General features: G+C 52.4%; 1 protein-coding gene across 1 annotated transcript in view; it reads left to right on the forward strand.

Moving 5' to 3' along the window:
- Window positions 1-806: 806 nt before the first annotated feature.
- The window catches only part of FMNL2 (formin like 2), a 93,835-nt gene continuing 82,700 nt past the window's right edge, over window positions 807-11,941 (forward strand). The window contains exons 1-2 of the mRNA XM_009644608.2: window positions 807-883; window positions 3,391-3,583. Of these exons, the coding sequence (XP_009642903.2) occupies window positions 807-883; window positions 3,391-3,583 (270 nt within the window). The remainder of the gene's footprint in view (window positions 884-3,390; window positions 3,584-11,941) is intronic.

Here is an 11,941-nt window from a genome sequence, read left to right on the forward strand (position 1 = left end):
ATTAAACGTTAGGATGGGATCTGTCTCACCTCTCTTCAGTTTTAAAGTCAGGTATTTGGTCTCAGCTCTCCATACCTCTGCCTGCAATCAGCATAGCAGGGCAGTGAATTACTCAGCCTGTCGTGCCTCTGGAAGCGTAGGCCACTAAAACCTGAATTTAGGTGCTTAATTTTAAGTAGGTAAGTTTTTGAAAACTTTTCACCCACAGTTTTTCTGTGCCTGATTTGTACTTTCTGTGGCAGAGGTGTGAGGATGCGGATGTCCCGAGGATGCCGGGGCGTACTGCTGTGCAGCACCCCCAGTGCCCCGATCAAATGCGGAGTTTCACGTCGGGGGCATGCAATCCTGTTTGTGGGACTGCTCCTGGTCCTGTTCTGCTTCGTCTGCTGGTCCTGTTCTGCTTCGTCTGCTGGTCCTGTTCTGCTTGGTCTGCTTTCAAAGCCTACTTTGTGCTTAATGACAGAAGGCTGAGCATATGTTCAGAAGGGGCATTATTAGGAGCAATTGGTAGCAACCTTGGTAATACTGGGATTTACGGTCTTCCAGTAATCTCTGGTGCCCATCAGGGTTGAGAAGACGCTCCCGAAGGTGGCTGAGGAGTTGAAGCCTTCTGAAAGATTGCGTCTGGCTGATGCCTGTCCGTCTCTGATCGGGGATGGGGCTGGTGGTGGTACCCCACCGGCTAGGAGCCTGGCAGGGGGCCGGTGGTGCCACCCTGCTGCGGGCTCTGGATCCCGCTGAAACGCCATCCAAGGGAGCCATCGTCGCCCGTGATTGCATCTGGGTTTATTGCGAAGGCTGGCGCTATGCCGGCTGTGCCGTCGCTCCCCCAGCCCTGCGGGATGTCGGTGTCGCTGCCCCAGGGCAGTGGCCCTGTGGGCTGGTGGGTGCCAGACCCACGGCTCCGTGTTGGTTTCTGGTGCTCTCTTCTTTCCTGTGACTTGGTGCTGCAAGAATCAACCCGCAAGTCATGCTGGCCATCCCTTAGGAGTTCCCAAAGAGCTGGAAGGGCAGGTGAGGAGCGTGGGGAAGGCCGGGGAGGAGGGAAGCACCAGGGTGAGATTTCCCAAAGCTCTCCGGATGCGTGCCATGCCGTGTTGGCATGGGGCCCAAAATGCAGGTTCCATAGGAATACTTCAAACAAGGCTTCCAGACACTGTCACTTGGTTTTAAAGAGATGCAGAAGCCACGGGCCGGTCTTGCGTTGAAGCACGGGAGCTGACACACCACCCCGATGGAAGCACAGCGGCTCCAGGGAGCACACGGCTCCCGGGGAGGAACTGTCTCCGTCGTGAGCCGGGAGCTTTTGTTGGCAGTGGGAGCTGTGCCAAGGCTTGGAAGGAGAGCTGACCCGGCTGCTTTCAAATCCGCTGTATAAAGCAAGTATATCTGAACTCATACATGTGAATTTGACTTTTTTGTTTGACATTTCTTCCCTGAGGCATTGTCAGCCACGGAAATGCATGGTAGGGACCTGGCCAATAGCATCTTTGAGTTTTTGCAGATAAGGATAATGAAGTGTGAATATGATAAGGATGTACAACTGCTGGGAAGAATATATTTTTCCTTGCCAACTCCAACTAAGGGTAAGGGCTGTTTGTGATCTGGAGCATGAAACTTCCTCTGGGTCTGTCTGTCGGAGAAAACGTGCTTTGCTGCGGGGTCGGTGCTGCTTCTCCCATTGCCAGCAGATCCCGTGAGCTTCCCTGCGGTGGTTTCTTCGAGTCGATGATGGGCTGAGGTGGTCCCAGCCCCGGCACAAGGCAGGTTGCTCGGGGTTCTGGCCTCTGAGGATGGAGGCTGTACAACCTCTCTGGGCAGCCTGTGCCAGTGTTGGATCATCCCTATCACATAAAACATTTTGGGGGTTCTTTTTTAATGTTTAAGGGGAATTTGAGGTGTTTCAGCCTGTGCCCATTGCTTCTCGTCCCGACGCCAGGTTGGGGGCAGGTTGCTGGCGGTGGTGGTGCTGGTGTGGGATTAATTCTGCTGGTCATCTCGGTCATAATGCTGGCCGAGAGCTTTTGCCTGCATGCAGGCTCGTTTTCATTCAGTGCCATGCTCTGCTCCAGCGTGAGCCCATGAGCTGTTTAACCTAATTACCATCCCAGGGACGGCCTGAGCTCCCGGCGTGGGAAGCCGAGGAAAGCTGGAGCTCGATTTAACAAAGATATCTTCATTTCAGCACTTCTGAAGAGCTCTGACTGCGGTGCGTGCCCAAGTGACTTAGACATTTAAAAAACCAGACTTTCACTCGTGCGTGATGATGCCCTCGCACGTAAGTGCCACTTGGGGTGTGTAGCAGGCTGTACGGGTAATAAATAAAGGTGCCTCCGGGGGAAGGAATTACGCAGCGTGCAGCAGGGGCTAAAATGTTAACACAAAAGAGTCTCTTTATAAATAGCTGTTTTCAGCTGTTTCTCTCTTTCGGTATTTTTAGGCTCAAATCCATTCAGTTTACTGATTTTGCTGACAGCCAACCCAGCTCCTTCTGCCTGGGATCTGCAAGTCAAGGTCCTTTGGTTATTTAGTGGAAGACTGTGAAACATAATCGAACCCGGCTGCCTCCTCCGTAACCATCCTGACTTTAAGTAATTAAGAGGCAGTTTACAGTCAGCAATTAAGGACAGCAACTCTGGCTTGAGGAAGCCAAGGGAGAGCAGGTATGCGGAGTAACTTTTCCCATTTCTCTGCCATGGGCTGCAGTGAAGCCCAGGGTGCTGCTGAGCCTTCCTGCCCAGGTCTTCCACGTGACAGTGCCGTCCCTGCTCCCTGCCAGTATTTCAGACAAAGTTAGGAAATGTGCTCGAGCTCTTTTAAAACCCGAGGTTTCTCCATTCGGTAGCCAGGTTCACGGACCGATAGTCCCAAACCCACGCAACCTCCTCATGCGGAGCGCAGCTTTTTAACCGCTCGTGGAGCGCCCGGAGGCTTGCTCGCTGCTCTGTACGAATCGGGCTGTTAAATGGTGACAGCCAGGTTGGCTTGAGGTCTCTGCTGGTAGACCTCATCCTGGCAGCACTGCATTGATTGCAGGGCTGATTTAGGGAGGGAATGCCGGTTACGTCTTGGAGATGAAGGTGGGAGAGGCATTACGCTGGGTTTGCCTGACTCGTTTGAAGAGGGCTGGTGCTGCGTAGCGATCGCAGCTGTGTGACTGCTGCACAGAAGCAGCAGGCGAGTAGATCTGCTGAGAAGATGGGAAGTTGTTTGGCTAGGAGTAGTGATTTTGCTGAGTCTGTGTGCTTGGGTGTGTATTGCACAGGCAAGCACATACCTACGGACCAGGGAGAACTCGCAGACCCCCCAAGTCCCTTTTGCAAAAAAGCAATAACGCAGATACCTTGGCAGCTTGCAGGGTGTGCGGGTCTGTGGCCCCTCTCTGCTTAGGGTCACTGCTGGAGTAAGGCCCTGTCCTAAAGGGAAGGTTGGATTCAGGCAAGGACGTTGGACGTTACTTGCTGTCAAGCAGCATCTGACGATGCTAGCTGTGCCCACGTGCATCCGTAAATCCCCGCCGGCGTTCTGCTTCGCCCTGCCCCGGCAGCTCCTCCTGGGCGCCGTTGAACTTGTGAGGGTTCACGTACTGCTGTGGTCACTGCTTAAATAACTCCAGACCCTTGTATAAAGGAAACGGGCAGCGCTCTTGCTTTTCCAGCAGCTTCCTGAGCCAGCCTGGCAGGGCAGCACTTTGATGAGAGAGCAAGCGGGCAGGAGGCGGCTGCCCCCTCCCTGGGCCGGGGCGCAGCGAGGGCGGGCAGCCCCTCGCCCTCCTTGCCTTGCTATCCTCCGGCTTAGAGACGCAGACAAACCTCTGCCAGCAGCCCTTCTTGTTAATGGGGGTTAATCAGAAGAGCATTACTGCTTAATTTGGGGCTCTTAAAGAGCAGCAGAGCCTTCTGGAAAGGCATTAGATAGCTTAACCTCCTTTTTTTTTCCCCCTTCCTCTTCTTTTGTTGATGTTTACAGCGTCAAGGTCATAAAAAGAGAATTACAGGAGGAGCGTTGTGTGCTCTGAGCTTTCTTTTACAGGGGCGAGGTATTTGCCATTTGCCTGAGAGTTTTCCCAGGAAAGTCGGTCTCGTTCTCCCAGGACGTTGTGCCTGGATGGATGCACCTCCCGCTCGCTGTTACCTGATTTAATTTTTCACTGCAGTGACAAAGCGTGAAGGGCTTATAACGCAGCGGGTTGGATTTTCAGCCAGCGTGAATGGATGCCGTCCCCTTGCCGGAGCCAGGAGCCTGGAGGAGCAGAGCCATAGCGCTTGCTGGGAGCTGGCAGGGAGAGAGCTTTTCCAGGTGCTGGTGGGAGCTGGTGACATTTCCATGTGCTGCAGGGAGCCCAGGCAAAGCCTACCTACGGCTCCATCCTCCCGAAGGAAGGCGGTTGGTTTGTACCACGGCTGGGGTGGTGGGTGCTGGCGTTTGCCGAGCACTGAGCCTCTGCACCCAGGGTGCGTGGCAGCCACGCTGCCTCCCTGCGCCGCGGCGCTGGGGCGGGGAGAAGGACCGCGGAATCCCCATCCCTCTGATCGGAGCCTGGGCCTTACAGCATCTTCCCTGGCAAATGGAAAATATTCTGATTAACTCAGAGAGAGAGGTTTACGGTTGAGTAGCAGGCAGCTTCCAAAGCATAAGCTAGACAGTGATAAAATGGTATCCATCCTTCCGATATCAGTATGACCTGAGTTTTGTGAACAGCCGTGGATTCGCTCCATCTCTTTGGCAGGGAGAGAGGGATTTTAGGAGGATTCAAAGGTTTGGTCACCTAAACGTAGCGTCTTTTTAAGCACTGTGGGTAACCTGCTTGGCTTCCAGCTCCCGCTCCACAGGTGCACAGTGAGTCCTGCTCCCTACCTGCCCACCCCAGGCTGGTGCCCTGGGACCTCCGGGGTGTCCCTAACAGGCATCCTCAAAGAGACACCGGTATTTAGGCGATTGAAGCCTGCCCTGACAGCCAGCAGGCATCCTTGGTGTGCTCCAGGCAGGAGATGTAAGCGTGCGGCGTCGCAGCGTAACGCTCTGTCACGTTCCCGGTTGCTCTGCAGTTTATAAACATTCATCAAAGGGATTTTTGATGAAATACAGGTTTCCTCTGTTTACAGTCTTCATGCACCGGGAAAATCACGAGGTGGATATCTTGGAGGGTGAGCAGGTGAAGAATCTCTAAGATGAAAAGATTAAATTAGAAACATATTTGTGGATAAACAAAGGCCGTTGTACTACACGTGTTATCACCAGGTGAGAAATCCTGTGGGAACCAGCAGTAAAGACGACCCCGGGAGCGCGACTGGAGCTAGAGAGAAATCCGGCAGCTGGCACGTTGGAGTCAGCCCTTTGGGCACTGGCTTTGCTCCTTGTGTCCTGGCGCATCCTGTCGATGAGGGATCGGATGATAACTTCCAGCCTGCCATGAAGAATGAAGCTACGAACAGGAAAAACAAAAAAAGAAATGTGTGCCTTGCAGTGGGCGTGCCGTGGGTTTGTGTACAGCGCCTGCACGGAGTTAAGCCCCGATTCAATACACGAAGCAGGTTTGGCTATTTGTACGCAGCATGTATGAAGGATAAAGCCGCATTTCTGTGGGTAGGTATCAGTGTATGGGCGGCACAGATGGGAATTTTCCAGGAATTTGGTATTCATCTTCTCACAGAGATTAAAAATAGCATCCAGAATCGCCTCATCGTTTTTCCAACAGGGGCATTTTGAGCAAGTGACTTTAATGCGCAAGTCTGCATTAGCACCGCGTCCTTCGGCTCGCGTCTGAGCGCGGCGTTGGGTAACGTGTGCTGTGGGTGCCTGGCTGACTTACTGTCAGTTAGAAGGGAATTAGAAACCATGCGAGGAAAGCCGAGGTCTGTGAAGTGTCAGTGACTGGTGCGCGCTGGAAGCCTCGGCGGGCTGGTCGTAAGCATTAGCCCCCAAAACGCAGTGAGGGCTTTATTTGGAAAAAGTAACCTAGTAGAAGCTTTTATGGGAAAGTTCAGACATTTATTGGTCTAGCATCTACCTTTAGGACCGGTTTTGGGATGGCTGCAGTAAAAACTCTTTAAAGAATAAGCAAAGCGTGTTTCCCGAAGTGGAGCTTTTCCAAGGAGGGTTTTGTCCCACGCCCGGGAGCTCAGCAGGGTTTCCCCAAGGCTGCGACCCTCTCGGTAGCGCACGGCCAGCTCGGCGTGCCTGGCTACGGGTCTTTGATCCCAGATTTTGGGGAGGAGAACAAATGAAGCACCGTTGGTACCAGGGGTGGGGGCAGCCGTGTCCACGCTGGTCCTTAATGCTGCTTATGTTGAGAGGAGCATCCCGAGGCTGCGGGGTTAAACCCGTGTGGGATGAGTGGGGAAAGCTTATGTTTATAAAAATTAATTTACTTAACTAAAGAGCTGGTGGCTTTGTAGCATCTTGGGTCACTATGTGAACTCCGCTTGCCTGCTATGGGAGCTATTAGCGTGGCAGTAAATACTCGTAGAAAAAAAATGATGGAGACGGATGGGCACGTGTCCGAATTCCCAACGCCCCTTCGGTTGGTTTAGAACAAAATAACGCGTACTGTGCCCGGGTCGCAGTCGTGAGTTCTGGTTGTGTGAGAGGCGGGGGAGCATCATCGCAGCGCTGTTGTGGTGGCATTTAGGATGGCGTTGCCCGTGCCCTCGTGCGAGGAGCCGTGCACCGTAGGTCTGCATTTCAGCAAGCCCGTGCGCAGCGCTTGAGGCCGTTTCCCCGCTTGCAGCAACTCTTCATTTATATTTCATGCCAAGTTGTCTGGCGGGGCGTGCGCACTACATGAACACTAATGTATTGTTCGGTTTGACATCTGTAGTGCTGTAAAATGTCTGTCTCGAGCAGGGAGGATGAGGAGGAGGGAGCAGGAGCTTGCCGGCGGGGGCTACCCAGGCGAGACGCGTGGCCACGTTCAGGATTAGGACCCAGCAAGGGCAGCCGGTGCCCATCAAGGACGGGTTTCCTAGGACAGGAACAGAGGGAGCACAGACAGAGGTGTTTGCTCAGTGGCCACGTCTGATCCTTCAGTCCTATCCCGGTGCCTCATACTTGGCAAATACTTGGAGCCTAACACTTGAACCCTGAAAGGCTGTGGAAAAAAAAAACCCAACAACTTCAGGAAGGATACATGAGAATGGGACTGGTGAAACAGCAGTTATCGGGGCTGGTAGTTTGAAGATGCATAATTTTTAGGCACTTAAAATAATTCACGTGATGGGCATGTGTGTATGTGTGTGCTTCTGTGTCAGGCGTTTTTCCTGACTCTTTTCCTGACTCAACCCAGGCAGGCGTAATGTAAGGAGCCTTAGGGGTCAGCTATAACACTGTTAAAGACACGGCAGCCTTGCCGTACGAAGTATTTCTCATTATGGCTAGAAAGTCACACATCTGTGGTTTGCTTTGGCTTCCCGTACGCCGCCTCTGCTGGGTTGCAGCGGTGCCTGCAGTAGTTAGACCTGTAAATATTTCCAGTGTAAACCAAAGTTTATAGCTTACCTTTAAAAATTCACTTGGGGTTGAAGCTTGGCCTTTTCCTGTGTTTACATTTTTACGTGTAACAAACTTTCAGATAAGTGGCTTTCACTTTTCGTCAGGTACTCGAATGCAGAAAAGAGGGACGCGAACAATTTGCAATTTTTTAAAACCTGCTTATCACGTATCTGCTCCCCTCTGGGCAGCACGGAGCAAGCTGCCGAGACCTGCACCCACTGGGAAGCTGGGGGGCCTGTCAGGCCGAGAAGGGAGCCTGGCTACCTACGGGAAAAATTAAAAATAAGCACTAAAGGCGACTTTTGCTTAAGTGAACTCTTGAGCACCTGGTCAGTGAGTTCACGTCTGCTCCAGAAGCAGAGGAGTTTTGTCTGGGACGTGGTTTTGTGAGGAGGCCTCGTGCTGACATCCGTCGGAGACATAAAACCTGGGACTGGGACGGGGGCCAGGCTTTTTATCCCTGAGTTCATTTATTTTTCTTGGTTTATTCAGCCCTTAATATTATTCAAATGAAGATTTTGTCTCTAGCCCAACATAAATCAGGGAAGCTGCCAACCTGCACGGTTTGTGTCCTAGGACTAAAACGCGGTGGCCGCGCGGGTTTCATTTGCTTTTAGTTTTTATTTGTTGTCAGTTTTAAATGCCTGTCGACTTAAGCAGGAGCCGAAGGCTGGGCTGGGACAGGCAAGCAGCCCCTCTGCCGCGCTCGTGGGTGCCCGTGCGAGGGGTGCGGGGCGAGCGTGCGTCCCCTTGTCCCAGCCTGCGGGCGATGGTCGAAGTGGAGGAGATGGATGCGACCGGCCGGCCGGCCGCCCTCCGTGCAAAATAGTCTGTTCTCATGTTCTAAGTGGAATTTCTTGTATTTCAGCTTGGGCCCACCATCTGCATCGCTGTATTTTTATTCTGGTTTTGGGGTCTTTTACGCATATGTTTGTGGGCTGATGGTGTTTGGATTTTGCCTTGTGTTTTCCCGTGGGCGCTTTAAAATGGAATAGTTCAAATATCAGTAGGCATCGGCATAAGGAACTCACTCTGAGTAAATTACATGTATTTATATCCCTATGTATATAGGGGGAAAGGTGCGTTCATGTATATGAATCTGCTCAAGCTTTCACCGACTTCAGGCTTTTTTAGTTGTGCTACCTTACAGACCGAGCTGTGTGATTATAACCTTCACTGTGATACGTATTCTTAAAATGGTGGGTTGAGAAAGGGAGCGCTTTCTTCTTTCATTTAACGTACGCTACCGTGAAAAATAAAAGCTTTTTTGTGGTTTAGAAACATTCTTACGGATTCCTGATGGAAATAGCTGTGTTTTTCCTTCCTATATAGGCGTTCAGTAGCGCGATAACGCAAGGGCATGAGGGGAAAAGGAGGTGCATGTGATAACACAAACCCCACTTTGTGTTGGTTTTGTCATCTAATTCCAAAGCGCTGCTTCCACCGTCTTTTTGCAGGGAAGAAGCTTCAGTGACGTTGGAGTATATTTTTTGCTAAACTCCTTTAGCGCAGGCCCTAGCGCTAAATGGAAGAGTTTCTGGGCAGCACCTTGCCCTTGAATGTGTGGGGACGGCGATGCCTGCCCGGCCAGCCTGGTCTTTGCTATTTCACCCGTCCCTGCCAAAAAAGCGGGATTGCTGCTGCCCCCGGCTTCCATGGGGAAGTTTCCCGCTTGTACGCACGTGCATAACCAGTGCGAAGAGTGGTGAGGGCCTTGCACGATCGCTCCTCCTCTTCTTTCCCGTTGTTTCTGGACAAGGGAATTGTCTCTCTGTCGGCGTTGAAGCTCCGCGTTGCTGCTCTTTGAACCCCGTGGGCTTACCCAACATCACCTGTGCATTTGTGCTGGGAAAAGACTTGGGTTTTGTATTGAAGAAGCGCATGTGGGGTAATCTGTGATCATCAGCTGCCTTTAAAATTGCATTAGAGGAAATTTATCTGCTTCTTTATTATTGCATCGACAGCTTGCAGCTTTTCCCCAAGGAGGTTGACTTTGCAGACTGTGACCAGGTCATCGCTTCAGGTGGTGGAGAAGTGAGGAGTCCTCTGTGCGGGAGGGGAGGTTGGGGGCATTGCGTTCCACCCACCCTTTGCAAATCACTCCTCTCGTCCTCAGGAGTGTAATATAAATGTTTGGTAGGGGTAGCATCCCTCTAACCCGTCACCCTGCTGGCTGGGTCGTCATGGTTGACTCCTGCCCAAGGCGTCCCCTCACCTCCTCAGCTTTTCCTGCAGGGTGCGTGGGGCTGATGTCTCCTCCTCTTGAAATCACAGAATCACAGAATGGCAAGGGTTGGAAGGGACCTCGGGAGATCATCCAGTCCAACCCCCCTGCTGAAGCAGGTTCTCCTAGAGCATGTTACACAGGACTTCATCCAGGCAGGGGTTGAAGATCTCCAGAGAAGGAGACTCCACAGCCCCCCTGGGCAGCCTGGGCCAGGGCTCCGTCACCCTCAGAGTAAAGAAGTTTTTCCTCATGTTCAACTGAAACCTCTTATGTTTCAGTTTGTACCCATTGCCCCTTGTCCTGTTGCTGGACACCACTGCAAACAGACTGGTTCCATCCTCGTGACTTCCACCCTTGAGATATTTGTATGTGTTGATGAGGCCCCCTCTCAGCCTTCTCTTCTTCAGGCTGAACAAGCCCAACTCTCAGCCTTTCCTCGTAGGGGAGATGCTCCAGTCCCCTCAGATGCTCCAGTCCCCTCATCATCCTAGTTGCTCTCCTCTGGACTCTCTCTAGGAGTTCCTCATCTTTCTTGAACTGGGGAGCCCAGAACTGGACCCAGTGCTCCAGGTGGGGTCTCACCAGGGCAGTGTAGAGGGGGAGGAGAACCTCCCTCGCCCTGCTGGCCACGCTCCTCTTAATGCACCCCAGGATGCCATTCGCCTTCTTGGCAACCAGGGCGCCCTGCTGGCTCATGGTCAAGGGGCTGTCGCACAGCACCGCTTCATTTCACAGATGAGATTTACACCTTTGGAAAGAACGTGGCCTTTGAACCGACCGTTCTTTGCAGCTGCTTTCACGCTGACGTTCTGCAGTCATCTTGCGTGCGCGGATGGCAGATGGTTTTTGGCAGCCGCTGATAGGTGTCGCTGCCCTTAATTTTAATTTTTCTTTTCAACAGAGTGATTGATGAACAGCAGTTTGGTTACACAGGTAGCTCTGCAACGTTTGCTCTTCCTTCCGTACGGTTTGTAGAGAACAATGTCACAAGGGGATGGGATCCTCTGATTTACAGTAAAGCTTTTTTCAATGAGATCTAGATAAAAGTTTAAGAAAACAACCCAGAGCCATCAGCATGTTTGGGATAACTATTGAGATGCTCAGGCTTCACACCTCTGTGCTGCTGCGTGCCAGTGCAGGGTCAGAAAAAATGTAAAATTTGCTGAAAACCCCTGTCTGTGTGTCTTCCACCGTTTCCCCGTCCTGCAGCATCCAGCAGCCAGGATGGGTGCCCCGTGGCCAGGACACCTCTTGCCCTGAGTGGCCGGGATCATGCAGACTGACCACAATCCCTGCAAGTCCGAGCACAGCCTTCGGCGTATATTTTTTGGTTCTTTGGTAGGCATTTTCTCAGACATTTCACCAAAACAGCTTTAAGTTTGGATTCTGTGGTTTGCCTTATCAGTAGCGAGTGCCTTTGAATGATTTAATAAAGCCACGGGGCTTGCTTGGAGCAGTCTCCCAGGCCGGGTGAGTCAGCGGTGAGTTGGGGCTTTGAAGCTTTTGTAGCGTGAAACTATTTTTCAGTGGTGAATTAATGAGGTCTCAGCTTTTCCAAAATGTGAAACGCATTAAGCCCAGTCTGAATTTTTGAAAGGAACAAACAGCTCTGTGGTAGCAGCAGTCGGTCCTTGCCCACCAAAACCCTGAGAGATTGCCCAGATGAAATTCCAGCAGCGGCGTCAGGGACGTCGTGACAGCCCAGCGAGACCCCACTCGCCGCGTGCTCCCATGTGGAGGTGGGGGGGTTTTCACCCAGGACACAGGGGCCATGGCTGTGTCTGCGCTGGGATGAGCCCGGAGTGGGAAAAGGGGAAATGCTGGGATTCCCGCTCGCACCTGCAGCTTCGTGCACGGCAGCAGCGTTAAACATCTCCGTGTCGGTGCTTTCATCTGTGCAACGCCCGTGCTAGTGTTTATAGTGTGGGGAGCAACCTCTGTGAAGAGCTTTTGAAGCTAAATGCTAATTTATTATAAATATGCAAATGTCGATGCTGATAAAACAGAGCAGAGAAGCAAAGTGGAAAGCAGCACGTGGAAGCTGAGAGGAGGGGCGATGAGTGCGGCCAGACGTGGAGGGGCTCGGGAAGGCGGTGGAGAACCGCTGTGACGGTAGAACACAGGCATCAAAACAAGCCTCTTGGCACCCGAGTGTCAGCCTTGCCCGTGGACGTCGTCCACCGCCGCCGCGGGGGGCAGGGACCCCCCGGGCCTCGCGCTGGG

This window comes from Egretta garzetta, unplaced genomic scaffold (genome assembly GCF_000687185.1).
Source record: "Egretta garzetta isolate BGI_Z169 unplaced genomic scaffold, ASM68718v1 scaffold718, whole genome shotgun sequence".
Lineage (NCBI taxonomy): Eukaryota > Metazoa > Chordata > Aves > Pelecaniformes > Ardeidae > Egretta > Egretta garzetta.